This window comes from Microcaecilia unicolor, chromosome 10, assembly GCF_901765095.1.
Source record: "Microcaecilia unicolor chromosome 10, aMicUni1.1, whole genome shotgun sequence".
NCBI lineage: Eukaryota > Metazoa > Chordata > Amphibia > Gymnophiona > Siphonopidae > Microcaecilia > Microcaecilia unicolor.
Genome location: NC_044040.1, coordinates 140,940,200 through 140,962,520, shown reverse-complemented (window position 1 = coordinate 140,962,520; position 22,321 = coordinate 140,940,200). Strand labels below are relative to the sequence as shown.

General features: G+C 40.3%; 1 protein-coding gene across 1 annotated transcript in view; it reads right to left on the bottom strand.

Moving 5' to 3' along the window:
• KIF1A (kinesin family member 1A) overlaps positions 1 to 22,321 on the bottom strand; it is a 483,588-nt gene that overhangs the window by 208,144 nt on the left and 253,123 nt on the right. Inside the window, 1 exon segment of the mRNA XM_030216849.1 lies at positions 9,663 to 9,748. Within this exon segment, the coding sequence (XP_030072709.1) occupies positions 9,663 to 9,748 (86 nt within the window).

The following is a 22,321-nucleotide window of genomic DNA, read 5'->3' as shown; positions in this document are numbered from 1 at the left end:
GCATATCTTATATAAAACATATGGATACATCACAAGTTCATTCCTACTTCATCCAAACTACACCCCTGGGAATGTCTACACTCAGCGTGCATAGAACTACATGTAATCTTGTTGTGAGTGTACTTATATGGGTGTATATCATGGAGCCATGTTATAAAATACCTGTTCCACATTGAAGAAAGCTTTTACACATGGAATAACCTTTATAATATTACCCCTCCCCCATGTCTACACACTAATAAAGCAGCAGAAGGACGTTTTTGCAAAAAATCTAAGTTGCAATTTTCGAAACTCTGATCTGAGACATTTTTCTTCAGAGTTCGTCCAAATTTCAAAGGGGCATAATGGAGGCATATTTTGGGTGGGACTTGGGCGTTCTCAAAAGTTAGACATTGTTCTGCCATATTGGAACAAAACCATAGAAACAGAAAACAGAAAAAAATGAAGGTAGATAAAGACCATATGACCTGTCCAGTCTGCCCGTCCATGCCATTTATTCTCCCTATCACCAAAACGTCTGGGGCAAAAATTGAGACAGTTTTGTCTAGAGCAGTTACAAACAAAGATGCCCTAAATGATCAGATGACCACTGGAGAGATTAAAGCATGACCCCCCTTTAATCCCTCACTGGTCACCGACCCCCCTCCTACCACCTAAAGATATGAAAGTGACAGTACATATTAGGCTCTATGACAGCTTCAGATATGATGGCTATTCCTATTGGAGCAGTACACTGATTTCAGGAGTAGGCTAGTGGTCAGTGCAGTGGACTGTAGAGAAGGGGACTCAGGCCCATATCCCACTCTAACTGGTACACTTGTGGTGGAAAGTGTGACCCTTCCAAAAACCACTAAATTGGTGCTGTAACTACATATAGGTGACACTTGCAGGCATAAGAGCTATTGTAGTGGTGTACAGTTGGGTACAGTAAGCTTTTGGTAGGTTTTGGAGGGCTCACCATATAATATAAGGGGGCAACAGTGAGATGTGTACCTGGGACCTTTTAGGTGAAGTCCATTGCAGTGTCCCCTAGGGTGCCCCACAGCTCTGTTGGGATGTCTGTGTGGCCAGTCTACTAAGAATGCTGGCTCCTCCTACATTCCAAAGGCTTGATTTTGTGTATTTTTCAGATATAGGTGACACCTGCAGGCTTGAGGGCTTTTGTAGTGGTGCACAGTGAGGTACAGTTGGATTTTTTTTCTGTTCCTGGAGGGCTTACAATACAATATTAAGGGGTTATGGTGAAAGTTGTACCTGGGGCCTTTTATGTGAAGTGCTCTGCAGTGCCCCGTAGGCTGCCCCACTGCTCTACTAGAATGTCTGTTTGGACAGTCTACTAAAAATGCTGGTCCCCAGACATTCCAATGGCCTGTTTTTGTGCATTTTTCCCTAGGATGTTTTTTTTTCTTTCAAAAATGAAACCTAAAGAAAGACACAGCGAGAACAAAAACATCTAAAAAAAATTGGTGATTTTCGAAAAAAAAAAAAGGAAGACATTTTTCTGGTTCGAAAACCACTCGATTTTTGGATGTTTTCCACAAAACATCCAAATTGGACTTAGACGTCATATCAAAAATGCCCCTCCATGAGGTCAATATTCAAAATATATAAGTGTTTTCTAAAAAGAATTCCTGGGGTTGAATGGATAATTTTAGAAATATAAGTAAATATACATTCAAAATTATCTATCTGAAAAGGAGGTAGGATTTGAGGCATTCTGAAGGCGATACAACTTAGATTTTGATTCACATATCTAAGTCATTATACTTAGTTACTAAGGGGCCTGATACTAAAGTAGTAAAGCTTAGCGCACGCTAAATGCTAAGAAGCCCATTTTATACCTATCCATATCCCTTTCACTTTATTGTACTTTACTGTATGTTTCCTAAATGTTGTAAGCCACATTGAGCCTGCCAGTGGTGGGAAAATGTGGGGTATAAATGATATAAAATAAATAAATAAATAAATAAATAAAATCATTCATGGAAATGCTCCAACATACATGTTAGACCTTATTGATTTACCTCCCAAGAATGCTAAAAAATCAGCACATACATTCTTGGGACTCCACTTCCCTAGTTGTAAAGGTTTAAAATACAAACTAGTTCATGCATCCTGCTTTTCTTACATTGGCACGCAACTGTGGAAACAAAAAAAAGGCAAAGATCTGCCACAGAAATGGCAAATCAAAAGAAAAAAAGCAGATCAAAAAAGACAAAAAAATAGAACAGGAGGGTAACAGAAGAAGTGGTTTATTACAAGTTACCCGACGTGGCCACGTTTCGCCCTCAGGCTGCGTCAGGGGTAAAAAAACTACAAAATAAAAATACATAATGAGTAAAACATAAACTTCACCATTGTATATTTGATAATAAAACATATCTAAAAACACTATCACATCATATAAAATAAAAACAGATCAAATCAAAAGAACTCCACAGTGGCCATGAAAAAAACAAAAAACTGATTACAACTCACAGGCAATCCAGCACTTAGTTACTAAGGGGCCTGATACTAAAGTAGTAAAGCTTAGCGCACGCTAAATGCTAAGAAGCCCATTTTATACCTATCCATATCCCTTGTTTTTTTCATGGCCACTGTGGAGTTCTTTTGAATGATATCATCATCAGGATACATGTGATTGTCATAGAACAGTATGATGTTTTTAGGTACTTTGTATCAATTTCTATTGATTTGAGTTGCTATCTATTAGAACATGGAAACCCACTGATTCTCACTTTTTAACAAAGTGAATATTAATTTCAATATTTTTAGATCATTGAATGTGCTTAAAAGACGGCAATTGAGGCCAAGCATTGTGAGATTTTATTTATTTATTTTATTTTGTATTTTTAGGTGGTTGTAGGACTACTTTTAGGGGTTCACTTTGCTTTTTACCCCTATTAGGTAGGTGATATTTAGTATGTATAGTCATTTAGTTATTTTAGTGTTGTATATCTCCACCTATTTGTCCGATGCAGTTCTATTGATATACATTTAGTGTTGATATTATTATATTTTGTGTTGATATCATGTCTTGTATTAAAATTATTATTTTATTGCATGCATATTTAATCTGAATGTTTTAACTGATATTGATTTGATATTTTATTGTATTATGTTTTTAGATTTGATCTGTTTTTATTTTATATGATGTGATAGTGTTTTTAGATATGTTTTATTATCAAATATACAATGGTGAAGTTTATGTTTTACTCATTATGTATTTTTATTTTGTAGTTTTTTTACCCCTGACGCAGCCTGAGGGCGAAACGTGGCCACGTCGGGTAACTTGTAATAAACCACTTCTTTTGTTACCCTCTGTTCTATTTTTTTGTCTTTTTTGATCTGCTTTTTTTCTTTTGATTTACGCAACTGTGGAATACACTACCACTTAACGTAAAAAAATATTCATGACCTTATCAACTTCCGAAAATCACTAAACACCTACCTTTTTAACAAGACTTATCATAATAATCAATAACAGGAACTTCAACACATCATTACTTACTAGAGAATCTGTCTGTTTTTTGATTTATCGAATTGTTTAATCAGTCTGTTTTCTGATTTATTGAATTGATTATATCCATTATGTTACACTTGTTCTTTATGTAACCAATGGTTTTATCTACTCTTGATTGACGATTGTTAGGATGTATTATTGTAAGCCACATTGAGTCTGCAAATAGGTGGGAAAATGTGTGATACAAATGCAACAAATAAATAAATAAACACATGGTAGAAATTTTCTACCGCATGGTGCTTACCAGGCGGTATTCGGCAGTGTATGCGCGCTGATGATTACTGCCCTGTTAATATGTGAGACTTTACCGCTAAGTCAATGGGTGGTGGTAAGGTCTTAGGCTGAAAATGGACAAGTGCTGGTTTTAATTTTGTCCATTTTTGACCCATTTTTGTCCATTTTTGTCCATTTTTGACCCCCCCAAAAAGGCCTTTTTTGCAGGCACACTGTAAAATGGACCTGCGCACGTCCAAAACACGCACCTACACCAGCACAGACCATTTTTGGCACACCTTAGTAAAATGGACACGTGGAGGGGCATAATTGAACGAAAACGTCTATCTCCATGGGTGTTTATCTCCGAGAACGGGTCCGTGAAGGGGCAGACCGAACCGTATTTTCGAAAAGAATAGACGTCCATGTTTTATTCGACAATTTGTGAGCTGGGCGTTTTTGTTTTTCAGTGATAATGGAAAATGAAAGCGCCCAGCTCAAAACGAATAAATCCAAGGCATTTGTTTGTGGGAGGGGCCAGGATTCGTAGTGCACTGGTCCCCCTCACATGCCAGGACACCAACCGGGCACCCTAGGGGGCACTTTTACAAAAACAAAAAAAAAGGTAAAACAGCTCCCAAGTGCATAGCACCCTTCCCTTGTGTGTTGAGCCCCCCAAATTCCCCTCAAAACCCACTGCCCACAAGTCTACACCATTACTATAGCCCTAAGGGGTGAAGGGGGCACCTACATGTGGGTACGGTGGGTTTGGGGGGGTTGGACGACTAAGCATTAAGCAGCACAATTGTAACAGGTAGGGGGGGATGGGCCTGGGTCCACCTGCCTGAAGTCCACTGCATCCCCTAACAACTGCTCCAGGGACCTGCATACTGCTGCCAGGGAGGTGGGTATGACATTTGAGGGTGAAAATAAAAAGTTGTGAAACATCATGTTTTGTGGTGGGAGGGGGTTAGTGACCACTGGGGGAGTCAGGGGAGGTCATCCCCGATTCCCTCTGGTGGTAATCTGGTCATTTAGGGCACTTTTTGGGGCCTCATTCGTGAAAAAACAGGGTCCAGGAAAAGTGCCCTAAATTCTAGCTACAAATGCATACTTTTTTTCCATTATCGGCGAAAGGCACCCATCTCTCCTCGGCCGATAACCACGCCCCAGTTCCACCTTCGCCACGCCTCCGACACGCCCCCATCAACTTTGTACGCTTCCGCAATGGAGTGTAGTTGAAACGTCCAAAATCGGCTTTCCATTATACCGATTTATTCGTTTTTGTGAGATAAACGTCTATCTCCCGATTTGGGTTGAAATCTAGGCGTTTTTCTCTTTCAATTATAAGGTGGTAAGCCAATTAATTTACGCAGATTGTTATAGAATATGCCTGGATTTTGGCGCAGATCTCTAGGTGTGCTATATAGAATCCAGCAGTACATGTGTGCTATATAGAATCCAGCAATGCATGTGCATAACAGGTGGCTAAGTGGGACGCACAAACAACAGGTATAACTTGTAATGTCTAATTTGGACATTTAAACTTATATGTGAAAATTCAGCAAGGTTGCCTACACAGATACTCCCTAATTCTGTAAAAGTCACCAAAAATTGCTTGAGTCCAATTTGTGTGCAAACTTAATTAAATAACAAGCTAATTAGCGCAAATTGGCTTTTTAACAAACAATTATTGGCACTAATTAAATGTAGTTGAACTTTATACGTGTAAATTTTATGTATGATTTGAAAAAGGGGAGAAATAGGAGAGGTATGGGTGGAATGGGGGCGTTCCTAAAATTAACTTGTGTTTTTAGAGAATGATGAGGAAATGCGACTAATGTAGGCACGTACATTTGCACCACATTTCACTTGGTGCAAATTGTCACTCCAAAAGTTAGGCACAATTCCCGGGCATAAGCATTATTCTATAAACTGCTGATTTTTTAATGCAATATATAGAATCTAACCCATAGTACCACTGAATATACATATAATTTGAAAACACCTGAATTAGACGATTTCAGATTATATCTTTTCTGTGTCTGTGCATTTACTTTTATGCACATACACCCCCCTGGAATATTTCATAGAACCCTACTTGTGAATATAAAACACTATTCTAAATACTCAAGTCACTTATACAATTACCCCTATAGTAACTATTTTTTTCTTGCTTTTATCGATTTTCTGTTACCATCATGACAAAAGCACAGCATGAGAAAATACAGGTCCTCGCTGCTTCTGAAAATACTAAGCAGAGAAGGACCAAAGACTTACATAGAAACATAGAAACATGACGGCAGATAAAGGCCATATGACCCATCCAGTCTGCCCATCCTCTGTAACCCCTAATTCTTCCTGTTCCTAAGCAATCCCACATGCTTATCCCATGCCTTTTAAAATTCTGGAACAGTCCTCGACTCCACCACCTCCACCGGGAGGCCATTCCACGCCTCCACCACCCTTTCTGTGAAATAATACTTCCTTAGGTTACTCCTAAGCCTATTCCTTCTTAACTTTATCGTGTACCCCCTCATAAGTACATAAGTATTGCCATACTGGGAAAGACCAAAGGTCCATCGAGCCCAGCATCCTGTTTCCAATAGTGGCCAATCCAGGTCACAAATACCAGGCAAGATCCCAAAAATGTACAAAACATTTTATACTTCTTATCCCAGAAATAGTGGATTTTCACGTTGAGTAAAGAAAAATTTCTCTGATTCGTTTTAAATTTACTACATTGTAGCTTCATCGCATGCCCCCTAGTCCTAGTATTTTTGGAACGCGTGAACAGACGCATCACATCTACTCATTCAACTCCACTCATTATTTTATAGACCTCTATCATATCTCCCCTCATCCGCCTTTTCTCCAAGCTGAAGAGCCCTAGCCGCTTTAGCCTTTCCTCATAGGGAAGTCGTCCCATCCCCTTTATCATTTTCGTCGCCCTTCTCTGCACCTTTTCTAATTCCACTATATCTTTTTAAGAGATGCGGCGACCAGAATTCAACACAATATTCGAGGTGTGGTAGCACCATGGAGTGATACAAAGGCATTATAACATCCTCATTTTTGTTTTCCATTCCTTTCCTAATAATACCTAAAATTCTATTTGCTTTCTTAGCCGCAGCAGCACACTGAGCAGAAGGTTTCAACGTATCATCAACAATGACACCTAGATCCCTTTCTTGGTCCGTGACTCCTAAAGTGGAACCTTGCATGACATAGCTATAATTCGGGTTCCTCTTTCCCACATGCATCACTTTGCACTTGCTCACATTAAACGTCATCTGTCATTTAGACGCTCAGTCTCCCAGTCTCGTAAGGTCCGCTTGTAATTTTTCATAATCCTCCCGCGATTTAACGACTTTGAATAACTTTGTGTCATCAGCAAATTTAATTACCTCACTAGTTACTCCCATCTCTAGGTCATTTATAACTATGTTAAAAAGCAGTGGTCCCAGCACAGAGCCCTGGGGAACCCCACTAACTACCCTTCTCCATTGAGAATACTGACCACTTAACCCTACTCTCTGTTTTCTATCTTTTAACCAGTTTTTAATCCACAATAGAACATTACCTCCTATCCCATGACTCTCCAATTTCCTCTGGAATCTTTCATGAGTTACTTTGTCAAACGCCTTCTGAAAATCCAGATACACAATATCAACCGGCTCCCCTTTATCCACATGTTTGTTCACCCCTTCAAAGAAATGTAGTAGATTGGTGAGGCAATATTTCCCTTCACTAAATCCATGTTGACATTGTCTCATTAATCCATGCTTTTGAATATGCTCTATAATTTTGTTCTTAATAACAGTCTCTACCATTTTGCCCAGCACCGACGTCAGACTCACCGGTCTATAATTTCCCGGATCTCCTCTGGAGCCTTTTTAAAAAATCGGCGTTACATTGGCCACTCTCCAATCTTCCGGTACCACGCTCGATTTTAAGGATAAATTACATATTTCTAACAATTGCTCCGCAAGCTCATTTTTCAGTTCTATCAGTACTCTGGGATGAATACCATCCGGTCCAGGAGATTTGCTAATCTTCAGTTTGTAGAACTGCCCTATTACATCCTCCAGGTTTACAGAGAATTCATTAAGTTTCTCCGACTCGTCAGCTTCGAATACCATTTCCAGCACTGGTAGCCCACCCAAATCTTCCTTGGTGAAGACCGAAGCAAAGAATTCATTTAATCTCTCCGCTACGGCTTTGTCTTCCCTGATCGCCCCTTTTACTCCTCGGTCATCTAGTGGTCCAACAGATTCTTTTGCCGGCTTCCTGCTTTTAATATACCTAAAAACATTTTTACTATGTGTTCTTGCCTCCAACGCAATCTTTTTTTCGAAGTCCCTCTTAGCTTTCCTTATCAGCGTTTTGCATTTGACTTGACATTCCTTATGCCATTTCTTATTATTCTCAGTCGATTCCTTCTTCCATTTTCTGAAGGATTTTCTTTTAGCTCTAATAGCTTCCTTCACCTCACTATTTAACCACGCCGGCTGTTGTTTGGTCTTCCATCCTTCTTTTTTAATAAGTGGAATATATTTGGCATGGGCTTCAAGGATGGTGTTTTTGAACAGCATCCATGCCTGATGTAAATTTTTGACCCTCGCAGTCGCTCCTCTAAGTTTTCTTTTCACCATTCTTCTCATTTTATCATAGTCTCCTTTTTTAAAGTTAAACGCTAACGTATTTGATTTCCTATGTATACTTACTTCAAAGCTAATATCAAATCCGATCATATTATGATCACTGTTATCAAGTGGCCTCAGCACCATTACCTCCCGCACCAGATCATGCGCGCCACTAAGGACTAGGTCTAGAATTTTTCCTTCTCTTGTTGGTTCTTGTACCAGCTGCTCCATAAAGCTGTCCTTGATTTCATTGAGGAATTTTACCTCCCTAGCGTGTCCCGATGTTACATTTACCCAGTCAATATCAGGGTAATTGAAATCACCCATTATTATTGTGTTGCCCAGTTTGTTTGCGTCCCTAATTTCCTTTAACATTTCTGCATCCGTCTGTTCATCCTGGCCAGGCAGACGGTAGTGCACTCCTATCATTATCCTTTTCCCCTTTACACATGGAATTTCAATCCACAGTGATTCCAAGAAGTGTTTTGTTTCCTGCAGAATTTTCAATCTATTTGATTCAAGGCTCTCATTAATATACAATGCTACCCCTCCACCAATTCGATCCACCCTATCACTACGATATAATTTCTACCCCGGTATGATAGTGTCCCACTGGTTATCCTCCTTCCACCAGGTCTCAGATATGCCTATTATATCTAATTTTTCATTTAGTGCACTATATTCTAACTCTCCCATCTTATTTCTTAGGCTTCTGGCATTCGCATATAGACATTTCAAACTGTGTTTGTTGCTCCTATTTACATCATGCTTAGTACTTGACAGTGCTATTTTGCAATCTTTTGTCTGATGTTTATTTTTATTTACGGACACCTGATCTACTACGGTGTCTTTTGCAACCTCACTATCAGGATACCCTATCTTCCCTGTTTTGGTGATATCTTTGAAAGATACCTTATCCCGAACCATGCACTTTTGAGCTCTCCTTCATTTGACTTCTTTATAAACCTCATATTCAGCAGTTCTGCTGAAATATTACATCAGGGGAAACGTGATCACAAGTATAGAAGACAGTTTTGGAATGGCCTCCCGGTGGAAGTGGTGGAGTCCAGGACTGTTCCAGAATTTAAAAAGGCATGGGATAAGCATATGGGATCACTTAGGAACAGGAAGTATTAGGGGTTACAGAGGATGGGCAGTCTGGATGGGTCATGTGGCCCTTATCTGCCGTCATGTTTCTACGTTTTGCTCATTCTATTCACTTTGTACTGTATTTCCAATGTAAATAAGGCAGCTCTTTAGAACGTTGGTGGTATCTGCACCTTTTCAAAATGTTGATCATCAAAGGAAATTTTTGCAGTTCCTGACTGTCGAACTCCTGAGCCATAATCTGGAGCTTCTTCATCAGCTGGAAAAAGAAATATAATGAATAAAAACACACATTCCTAGATTCTGTAGAAGAAAATACAGTTAGACACTGCCATCAGAACCTGAGCAGCATCAATGTTCCAGGAATCCTCAGGTTATGCAAGTCATATGAACAGAGAATAGGAGTATATAGAGGAGAAGTTATCAAGCTGTGTTAGGACTTTAAGTCACTTTATAAGCCCCTTAATGTAACTTAAAGGGCCCTACCACGGCCCAACTTAATTTCCTGCGGTGATACTCGAGTTGCTGCGGGTTACATATTAATCAAATGCAGAACATACTATGCAAATATCCAAACATGACTTGTGATGAAACATGGCAAGTCAAGTTAGGACCATAAAATCATGGTAAAATATTATTTCACCCCCTGCTTCATCAATGAATTTATAGGTAACCCCTTTAGGGGTCTTTCACATGTGGGGGATGGGGGACTGGGGGATGGATGCTGGCATCTTGGGGGTGCTTGAGGGTGGGACTTCAGGTGAGGGGGGGCTTCAGCAGGGGTCCTGCTCTGCCAGCCTAGGAGCATTGGACCATGGGAATAATGTGGTGCTCTGCTGGCCTAGAAGCATTGGGTCATGGGAATAAGGTGGCTTGCGAGCAGCATTATTCTTTTAAAATGGGATTCAGCAATCTGTGGTACTGATATCTTACAGGTTGCTGAATCTGGTGGTGAATTAAAGTGCAGTAAAAGGCAACCATTTACCACACCTAGATGGATTTTCCCCACATTGGCTTACACTGCATAAGAGTCCATTTATAACTCATTAGGAGAAAGAGTTATAGATGTTATGAATCTGTAATGGAAAATATACATGTAACACAAGAATAAAAATGATTTTGTCCTGATATAGCCCAGGGGCGTAGCCAGACAACAGATTTTGGGTGGGCCTAGGCAAGAATTGGGTGGCACCAAGTGTTCCCCCCCCCCACCAAAAAAAAAATTATCTCAGCTTGTGGGAAAACGCTTCTTTCTACCTTGGCAGCAGGCATGCACTGAAAACTGAGCATGCGCTGGTGCCGGTGTCGTGGAGAGTAGCGTTTTTGTTACCATCAAGGGAAAATCTTCAGCTGGCGAAGCTTGGGATTCCCACCAGTTACCACTAAACATAAATGCAAGCCCACCTGTGGCTACGCCACTGATATAGCCACTTCATAGAAAATCAACATCACTGCATGCAGTTTTGACATGCTTAACCAGAGATCTATATAGATATATTAAGAAACTATTAAAGAATCTCTCATTTAAACCCCAAAAGCACTAGCTTTGAAGCAGAGCCAGTTTTAGAAATTGTGGGGCCCTCTGCAGACCAGTTCAGTGGAGCCCCCTGTCCTTAGCCCCCATATAGCCTCACTCCCACATAGCCCCACCCCTTGCTGATAAGATGTATTTAAAAATGTTTATTTATGAAATTTCAAATAAGGACAAATCAAGCAAAACCTCTACAGAAAAACTAATTCAAATAAGCACAATGCAATCATAGGAAACCTAGTATTAAGCAATGAAAATGAACTGAATAATTTCTGGTTAAGTCCACTACAATTAGGAGTTCCAATTCTCATAAAATAGAAGAGAATAAATGAAAAATATTAATTAACTAAGAAAAGATCCAGGTATGTGGGCAAAGTACTTTAAAATTTCCCCATTACTGTAACTCACCAATATGGAGAGGAAACACCGGAGATCCCCTAGTAACCAAAAAAGGTGTCGTATGCAAAGGTTTCCAAAAAGACTTATTTCACTAAAGATAAAATCACAACATATTTACAGATAGCAATTTGTTTTAATTGGCTATAACAAGTCAAAGAGTATCTAGGGAGACCTCAGCAGGTAGGGTTGCCAAATTTTTGACAAGAGAACAACCTGACACTGCCCTGTTCCATGCCCCTCCCTTGCCCCATCCATGCCCTGCTCCAAGTCACTTGCCACACCTACTGTTGCACCTTTCTCTCACCTTATCCCTCTACAACCAAATATGTACACTAGGGTTGCCATCACAGAAGAAAAATTGACACGTGTATATATATTCAATGATTATTTCACAAACCTTGTCTGATGTTATGACAAACTAAAATTAAATTAACGTTTTTAAGTCACCTCAGTATGGCCAACACACAATCCCTCTAGTGCAAAACACTAAGCATACACTCATGCAAAAATTCACTCAGAATCATCACTAACTCCCAGGATGCAAAGAGAAACAACCTCATCTGTGAAAAGGCAGACCTGTAAATATTACACCTGATCCTAAAACCCCCAAAACACTATCTAGTGAGAAAACAGAACAAATGGGACTGTTACATATCTCTACAGAGAAACTACATGCTAGCAGAATAATGCACCTTGCTCATATGTGCAAAACACAGACTGATCATCAATAAATATGAAACAAGGAATCACAGACCAGTAACAGAGATACAAAGGCAAAAATCTGAACTGGAAAAGTCAAGGAGTCAGAATCTGCATATACAGCAATACTAGAGAAACAGAAATTGAAATGCAAGATATCAAAGATGCATATTTCCTAAAATTGACATGTTCCAACTGATAAATTCAAAATAACGTTTTTTCTACCTTTGAACATTTTATTTTTCCATTCAATTTGGTCTATGTCTCTGCTGCTTTTCCTGGATCTCCTGTCCATTTGACATTTTTTCTCTCTCCATGTCTGTCATCCAACTTCTCTCTGCATCCCTATCTGTCCTGTCCAAAATCTCTCCTCTGTGTCCCTGTTCAGCATCTGTCCTCTTAGCATCCCTAGCCACCCCTTTTCCAGCATTGCCATGTGTCCCTGTCTCTACTCCATGCCTGGCATCTCTTGTCTGTGCCCTGTCAATCCCCTCTCTCTTCCCTTCCTTCCATAACTCACAGGTCCCTTCCCTTTGCTGGCCCCGCCTTCTGTGCAGTAACTTCCTGCTTCTGTACAGGCAGGACCAGCAGAGGGAAGATCCCAATGCCAGCCCTCGTAATTTATACTAGCTATTTCAAGCCTGGCAATATACTCCATCTTGAGATCAGGCTGATCATCAAACTAAAAATATGCCCTAGAAAAGAGGGGCGGAGCAAGATGGCGGCAGCAACATCGAACCGTGGGTGAACCTCTGGTAACGCTGTGTTTAAACCCATTCCTCCTGGTGTATTTTCTTACTAAGACTTTTACCTCCAAGTTTCTTTACGATGTCACATACCAAGAGGAAGGGTCTCGTGAAAACCAGAGCCCAATTGGTTTTAATTTCTACTCCAACTCAGCCTACCATTGAGGGATTCCTCGCGAGAACCCCTGTAATGACGCCGGGAAGCCCCGCTGAGCTCGTAGCCCGAGGAAGAGCCGAGCTCTTGGTGCAGGACGTTTCGTTGTCCCCCACGGCACGCCCACCACCACCGCAACCGGCTGTGCTCGATGACGGAGGTATAGCCCCAAACCACGAAGACGGGAGAGGAGAGCTACACCTGGGTCCCCACCTCGATGTCGCAACCGAGGCCTGTAAAACAACGACGGCTGAGAGTAAGGCACAGAGACTAGGAACACCTCAGATCTCCTCGCCTGCGGTGACTCTTGAAGCAATATGGGAAACTCTGCAGACGGTGATGATATCAACGAGCAAAATTGAACCGTTGGTGAGTAATGTAAAGGAACTAACTAATGCATTTTCCTCTATGAAAGAGGAGGTTTCTGAAAAGATTAAGATTTTGTTAAATGAAAATTCTAAATTGAAGGAAACCTCAGTTAAACTAATACAAGATAATATGCTGATTCATAACAAGTTGGAATATTTTGAAAACTATAATAGGAGGCTAAACTTACGTTTCCTGAATTTTCCACGGACTTGAATATCTACACCACTAGAAACTTTTAAAAGGTATTTGGTGGAAAATTTAAAATTTTCCTTGGAAAATGTGCCTCCAGTGAATAAAATTTATTATCTTCCTACAAAGAAAGCTGGGCAAAGGTTGGATCAACCGGAATTAAATGTTTCAGAATTGTTGGAAACCTCTTTGTCTGATGTAACTGAGCGACAAACTTTGTTGGTCTCATTTGTATTTTCCCAAGATTTAGAACTTGTTAGGAAGATGGCTTTGAAGAATATACAAACTCTATTCTATGGTGGGAAAATCTGGGTATTCCCAGATGTTACTAAATTAACTCAAACTAGGAGGAAAGACTTCTTAGCACTTCGAGCGGAAACTTTGTCTTTAGGAGCCTCATTCCACTTGAATTATCCATGTAAATGCAACATAAAATATCTGGGGGTGAAATATGTTTTCTTTTTGCCTGAACATCTAAAACAATTTATTTCTCAGAAAAAATTATTATAGTGCTTGTTGAATTTAAACCGTTATGCTTTGCCTCAAGATTTAGTTAATGGGAATTGTGATTATGATTTTGGGGGTTGACAATAACCTGCTATTGCTTTATTGCATCTAGAGATTTGTTTTGTCAATGTACTTCTTCCTAAGTTAACGGCTCTTGGCCCCTAGTTTTGGTGGTCTAAAGCAAGTTTATAATATTTTCTTGGAGTTGTTTAATCTGACGTTTTCTTAACTGTTTTCCCTATTCAAGTAGTAATGCTTGTAAAAATTGTGAAAATTGATTAAAAAAAAAAATATGCCCTAACCGGTGCCCTAAGAGCAGTTGCACAGACTATCTCATATGAGGTACTACTAGGCCTAATCCTACTAAGTACAATCCTATTATCTGGCACCTTCACCTCTTACAACTTCATGTATATGCAAGAGCTAACATGACTACTTCTCCCAGCATGACCAATAGCAACAACATGATATATCTCCAACCTAGCTGAAACCAACCGAGCACCCTTTGACCTAACAGAGGGAGAATCAGAACTTGTTTCTGGATTCAACATATAATACACAGGTGGACCATTTGCCTTATTTTCCTAGCTGAATATTCAAATATCCTAATGATAATCACACTGTCAGCCATCCTATTCATAGCGGCACACCAACACTAAACTCAGCAAACCCACAAAAAAACTACCACCAACATTATAGTTAAAACCATGATGATAGGCACACTACTTGGGGCTGGTGTCAGGACCTTCTCTCTGCCAGTCTTTCCTGTGTGGAAGCAGGAATTTATTACACAGAAGGTGGGACCAGCAGAGTGAAGGCCCCGATGCCAGCCAGCAGTGTGCCTTAATTGCAGTCGGTGCCAGGGGTGAAATAACTTTAGAGGATGCAGGAGGGAGAGACCCTGGATTCAAAGTTGGGAAAAGGGGAAAGAGGGACATGCTGAGGCCGCTATCACAGGGCCCCTAGGAGTGCGAGGCCCTGTGCGACCGCCCCTGTTGCTCCAGCCAAAGACCGGCCCTGCTTTGAAGTTCTTTTTAATCAAGCCTATGGCACCCAAAACAATGGGAAATATTTCTGAATCTTTCTGCCACATTTTCTTAGTCTCAAACTGCATTTCCTGGTACTCGACAATCTTCTCCCTCTCCAGGCAATTCATCAGTAATTGCTTAGGACTGACACTTCTATAATCAATACTATTCTGGTGTTTTCTCTTTTACTACCATATATGGTTTTCTGGCATCCAGCTTTTTATCAATAGGGATAGGGATGTCCCAAGTGATCATAACCTCTGTTTTCCACAATTCTTTTAAGGCCATGATCCCAATGATTTTCCAGCATACTGATATTGTAATGCATATAGAGTTTCCAGTGAAAGAGACTTGACACCTTGTTGTGACTATCTGTATAAAAATTTTCCATTATCAGCACTTTGCAGCAAGTCACGAGATGAGTGACTGTTTCTAGCTCTTTCTTACAGAATCTGTTGCACCAGTTTTTCAGTTCTTGCTGTAAACAATCTGATCTGTAACCCCCTATCCTGGGCTGCAACTATTCAATTTTGGAAGGAGGTTAATCTTCAACTTATTTCAGTTTTGAATGTTGAAGATTTTTTGAGTAACTGCTACCAAATGGCCAATACCATTTTGGACAAATTTGCTCCTGTTAAAAGTAAAATCAAAATTCAGAGAAAGTCTGACAAATGATTTGACAGTGATGGCGACCTGATCGGACGCTGAGATGGGAGCTCTGCTGGAGATCGCGATCTGAACTGCCCCGTTGGGGATCGCGATCTGAACTGCTCCGTTGTCATCGGAGATGTGGAATACCTCCTCCAGGCGGGATCATCATCTCTGGGAAACAGCGATCTGGACTTACCGATGGAGGTCCAGGGGACTGGGGAAGCAAGTGAAGACCGACCTACTGTTCCTGATGCCCACACCTTGGGGACCCCGAATACGAACCGGAGCAAGTCGACCTGTCTTCATCACACCGAGCTGCCCTCGGGCTTGGAGCACTCTGACCGGATGCTGAGACAGCAGCCCCATCAGGGACCACAATCTGACTTTCCCCGCTGCCCCAGTTGCCACTGGAGGAGTGGATACCCAGCTGCCCCAGCTACCACTGGAGGGTGGATTACCATTCCCAAGCCACGACCATCATCTCCGCGAAAAGACGAATTGGACTGCACTGACGAAGATCTGGTGGATAAGGGAACCACGTGGCGGCTGACTTGCCATTCCCACTACCCGCTGGCCCATGCCCAGAGATTCCCGGAGCGAGCGGATTGCTCCCAAGTGGGCTAGACCCCGTCACCTCGAGTGGACCTAAAACTCAGAGCGCTCACTGAGCATCGCATGTCTGCTGCTGCTAAAGATCGCTGAAGAGCGACCCTGACAGGCCCGTCGACCAGCACTGAGCATGCGGCTGCATGAGGATAGCATCCGCAGACGGAACCGAGCAAGCAACCGCTGCAAAACCAAAGCGAATGCCTGCAGCCTACAGGTGTTGCGAACCAAGGCCTGGTGCGGAAAAGGGCCCAAGATTAGCTGCCCGTCCGTCCTCCATACAAAACAAACTCACACACTGTCTCGGAGAGAGCGCTCTGTGCATCTGACCGTCCCTGTGATACACTTTCACAGACATTTTCTGTGAGTCCCTGGCTTTGTTCTATCTCTACTGAACCCTCTCGACCCCTCTCTTATGTGATCTGCTGAATTGCTGGACATATATAAGATCGGAGATCCTAACCCGACCACGGACACAATCCCAGAATTAAAGAATCAAAAAGCCCTGGCATAATACTCCTGAATCACTGACTATTTGGGCCTGGAATTCAGATCTATAGATGAAAAGGAGGTCTCATTCTCAACAACTAGAATAACACCTCAGCACATTTAACAGTGAGTAAACCACACGCGTGAAATAAAAAAAAGAAAAAAGAACTCCTCCTAAGGAACTGAATCCAGAGGTCTGACGACAACGCAGGAGAGTGGAAATAGAGACTAACTAAAGTCTAAATTATCTTGCGGACTCTAGACCTCTAACACTTATATTGCATCCTATAACATTTCTCTGTATTTGTAATATTGAGTCATTCTGAATTGTATTGCATCCTATAACATTTCTCTGTACTTGTAATATTAAATCATTCTGAATTGTAATACTAACTATACCGATGACCCCCAACCAATGACCACTCTAAATGCACCTTATTACACTACACCATACTACACTACTGACTGTAAAATTTGTTCAGCCAATACCATATTGCTCTACTGACTATAATACTTCATCAGACAACACCGCTGTGCACTGCTGACCACTATTTTTAATTAGCTTATTGTACTATACTAACCAATGACAATATGAATATTAACAATCTGATTCTAATAATCTACTTTCTCCCCCTAATCTACCACGCATGGACAACCCCTCACACAGACAACAAGCTACCCACAGCACACAAACCCTACAGACAACTCAACTACAATACACCAGGCCAAAAGAATAATAACCAACTAAAAGGAAATGCAACTACACACGGAAACAACCAACAGAATGGGAAGAAAGGACACAACAAAACCAGATATCAAGAGGATAGACAACTAATAAAAATTAACACATCTTTGTCCCAAGCCGACCCCTACCAACCAATCCAACTGGGTTATGTAAATGCTAGATCAGTAGTTAATACAACGACAACAACAATAACAATAACAGACTGGATCACAACAGACAATCTTGATCTCTTATTCATTACTGAAACCTGGATTCATGGCCTTAAAGACCCCATAATTTTAGATCTATGCCTCCCAGGTTACAGAATCATTCACTGGACAAGGAATGGAAAAAGAGGAGGAGAAATAGCCATAATCTACAGATCCCAGTTCACCATCACAACCACAACCGAATCTATTCTGCCCCAACTTGAAATTGCCTCAGTTAGAATCAATCATCCAACCCTGCTGGAACACCTCAACGTAGTCCTGCTCTACAGACCGCCAGGTAACTGGCAGGACTGCCAAACACACTTTATGGACTTTATATCAAACACATGTGTCTCTACCTCTAACCTTCTTATAGTAGGGGATATCAACCTGCACCTTGAAGATCCTAACTCAATAAACACCCAAGAATGCAAAGAATTCCTCCAACTATGGGATTTTCATAGGCCAAATACGCAGCCAACCCATATTAAAGGACACACACTAGACATCATTACACACAAACTTTTCCCTGACCTAAACCTTGTACTAACAGATACAAAGTGGACACCCACACCATGGTGCGACCACTACAAAGCAAACCTCTCCCTCCAATGGCGAATAAAAGATTCACCCCACAAACAAGAACAAATAACCTATACCACGAGGGGCAAAATAGATCCGTTAACATTCTGGCAACAGGTCTACAATAATAGATGGACTACAACGACAGATTCAAACCAATTTCTCCAAGAATGGGACAATAGATGCAGAAGCATATTAGACAACATGGCTCCACTTCAAACCAGAACCTCACACAGAAGGAACTCAATATCATGGTTCAATGAAGAACTGAAAAAACTAAAAACACAAGTTAGAAGGTTAGAATGAGCATGGAATAAAAAGAAAGATGACTCTACACGCAATGCTTGGAAGCAACTACAAAGGAAATACAAATACACTATTAAACAAACTAAAAGAACATATTACAAAACTAAAATCGGACCAGACTACAAGGATACACATAAACTTTTCCAACTCGTGAACAAACTACTAGATACTACACCAGTGACTTCAAACAGCACAGATACATGAGCAGCAGACAACTTCACGAATTACTTTAACAAGAAAATCATAAAATTACGACTCATGATACCTGTCAATACCATCAACTACGCAGAACTCCTTGATTGTCTAGACCCAAACCCTGGTGAACACCCAGCGGACAGAACCTGGACCAACTTTGACACACTATCAGATGATACCATCTCCCAAACGCTCAAAAGATTCGCCAAATCTCACTGCAAATTAGACATATGCCCTAACAACCTTATAAAGATTGCCCCTCAACAATTCATATCAGACCTTACGAAGCACCTGAACTATATGCTACAAAACGGACTCTTCCCTAAGGATAAAGGAAATATTCTACTCACCCCTATACCTAAAGACGCTAAAAAAAGTACAAGAGACTTAACCAACTACCGCCCAGTAGCTTCTATTCCCCTGATAACCAAATTAAAGGAAGGTATGGTGACCAAACAGCTCACCAACTACTTAAATAAATTTTCAATACTTCACGACTCCCAATCAGGATTTCGGTCTAACCACAGCACTGAAACAGTACTAGTTACTCTCCTAACTAAATTTAAACAAGCGATCGCAACTGGTAACAACATACTTCTTCTACAATTCGACATGTCCGATCACGGAATATTACTACACATCCTAGAATACTTCAGAATCGGAGGAAACCTTCTCAATTGGTCCTGACTACCAGATCCTACCAAGTGAAATCTAACACGACTACATCAGCCACATGGATACCTGAATGTGGAGTCCCTCAAGGATCCCCCCTCTCGCCGACTCTCTTCAACCTAATGATGACACCCTTGGCCAAATTATTATCCAATCAAAAACTCAATCCATACATATACGTAGATGACATAATGATTTACATCCTGTTCAAACATGATTTAAAGGAAATCACCAACGACATCAACCAAAGCTTCCATATCATGCATTCATGGGCGGATGCATTCCAGTTGAAACTTAATGCAGAAAAAACACAATGTCTTATACTCACCTCACAATATAACACAAGCAAATTCACCACCATAAACACACCAAACCTGTCCCTTCCCGTTTCAGACACCCTGAAAATTCTCGGAGTTACCATTGATCGGAATCTTACACTCGAAAGTCATGTGAAAAATACAACCAAGAAGATGTTCCATTCAATGTGGAAACTAAAAAAATTAAGACCTATCTTCTCAAGGACCATCTTTCACAATCTGGTACAGTCAATAGTGCTTAGGTCACCTAGACTGCAATGCACTCTATGCTGGCTGTAAATAGCAAATCATCAAGAAACTTCAAACTGCCCAGAACACTGCAGCTAGACTCATATTTGGAAAAACAAAATATGAAAGCGCTAAACCCCTGAGGGAAAAGTTACACTGACTTCCACTTAAAGAACGTATCGTGTTCAAGGTATGCTCTCTAGTTCATAAAATCATTCACGGAGATGCCCCAGCCTACATGTCAGACCTAGTAGACTTGCCACCCAGGAACGCTAAAAGATCATCTCGCACATTCCTTAATCTCCACTTCCCCAGCTGTAAAAACCTAAAATACAAACTAACGCAGGCGTCAAACTTTTCTTACCTGAGCACACAGTTATGAAACGCATTGCCACTCAACTTAAAAACTATTTATGAACTAACAAACTTTCGTAAATCACTGAAGACTCACCTCTTCAACAAGGCATACCACAAAGATCAACAATTGTAATGTAACACATCTCCACTTACCCATAATCAGAACTGTTTTTCCTCTTATATCTGCTTGTTTAAATTTCTATTATGTCTTCCATGCTCTATATGTAACAATAATTGTTATCTTCCATTCTATTACCTACCAATAACAATACATTATAAGCCACATTGAGCCTGCAAATAGGTGGGGAAATGTGGGATACAAATGCAACAAATAAATAAATAAATTATTAATCCTAAAATGAAATTGTAGAAAGTTGAAGAGGATATGGAGAAAGTCTCCTTCATCTGATAAGAGACTAAAGTGGCATGAAAGTATTCATAGATATAAACAGCTTTTGTCAACCAAACAATGTGATTACTACTCCAACTTGATATGTACAGAACGCCCTGATATTAAGAGAACGTTCTTGTTATTTGAAGATCTTACAAATCTAAGTTCTACCATGATTGTTAGCACCTCTATTTTACCATCTGTATCAAATCTAGTTTTGTATTTTAAAACTAAAATATTATTAATTAAAGAATGACTTCCATTATCAAAATAATTGCTTATGTTTGATGATAATACAAATATAGGACTCCTGGCTGACAAATGTTTCTTAAAAAGCTAGTAGATGTGATGGGTTTTTTAATTAAATATCGGTTTCCCTTATATGATGACTCCTTAATTTAACAGAAACCAGAATGCAGGTATATATTTTTAAAAAACTACAATAATGTAAACCTAAATGTACACTGATAAAACAGCATTACATAATAAATCAATATTCTATATTATATAGTGAATTGTACTCAGTTTTTTTGGTGCTTCACATCAACCTGTAGGCTGCAAATGTATAAAGACACCATCACAGCATCATTGCACACCCTACCTCCACTCTTATATCAAAAGTTAGCAAAAAAAGACAAAACACTCTGTGATACATCAGACGAACAATTTTCTTTATCTTTATCTTTGATGTATCACAGAGTGTTTTGCAATATATAAGCATTACGTTGCCCTGGGGCTTATATTGCTATCTGCATAGGACACCAGTAGTCGCGCCACACCACTCATAAGATTTTCTCCTTTCAGAATAGTATGAGTTAGTGATGAAATAACAACAATTAACAATAACCCCATGTTGAGAACGTCAACATTACAGCTCTCAAGTAGTAGGTCTAGATCCCAACGTCCATCATTTAGGACACAAATGTTCATTTCATTTTTCTAATGGGTTACGAGCATTCATTTTTTAGGCCCATCCAGAACATGTCCAGATCACACCACCTTGCCATATGGATGTTCTTTAATTTTAGATGTTCATATCCCAGCTTAGTAAAATCAAGATTTGGACAGTCATGCACTATGGACCTCTAAATGCCAATTTATTGATGACTAAAACATGAATAATGCTTCTAAAATAAGCATCTCAGCTAAATAATACACTTGGGGGCCATTTTACTAAGCCGTGTAGGCGCCTACGTGTGCCCAAAATGTGCCAAATTGGAGTTACTGCATAGCCCTTGCGGTAATTTCAATTTTGGGGCGCGTCTGAAAAATATTTTTTAATTTCTGGTGCATGGCAGCTACGCACATCAAGTGACATTTGACACGTGTAAACCATTACTGCCTGGTTACCACGTGAGACCTTACCGCTAGGTCAATGGCTTGTGGTAAGGTCTTAAACCCAAAATGGACATGCAGCAATTTTGCTGCACGTCCATTTTTGGCAAAAAAGGCAATTTTTTGTAGGTGCACTAAAATATAATTC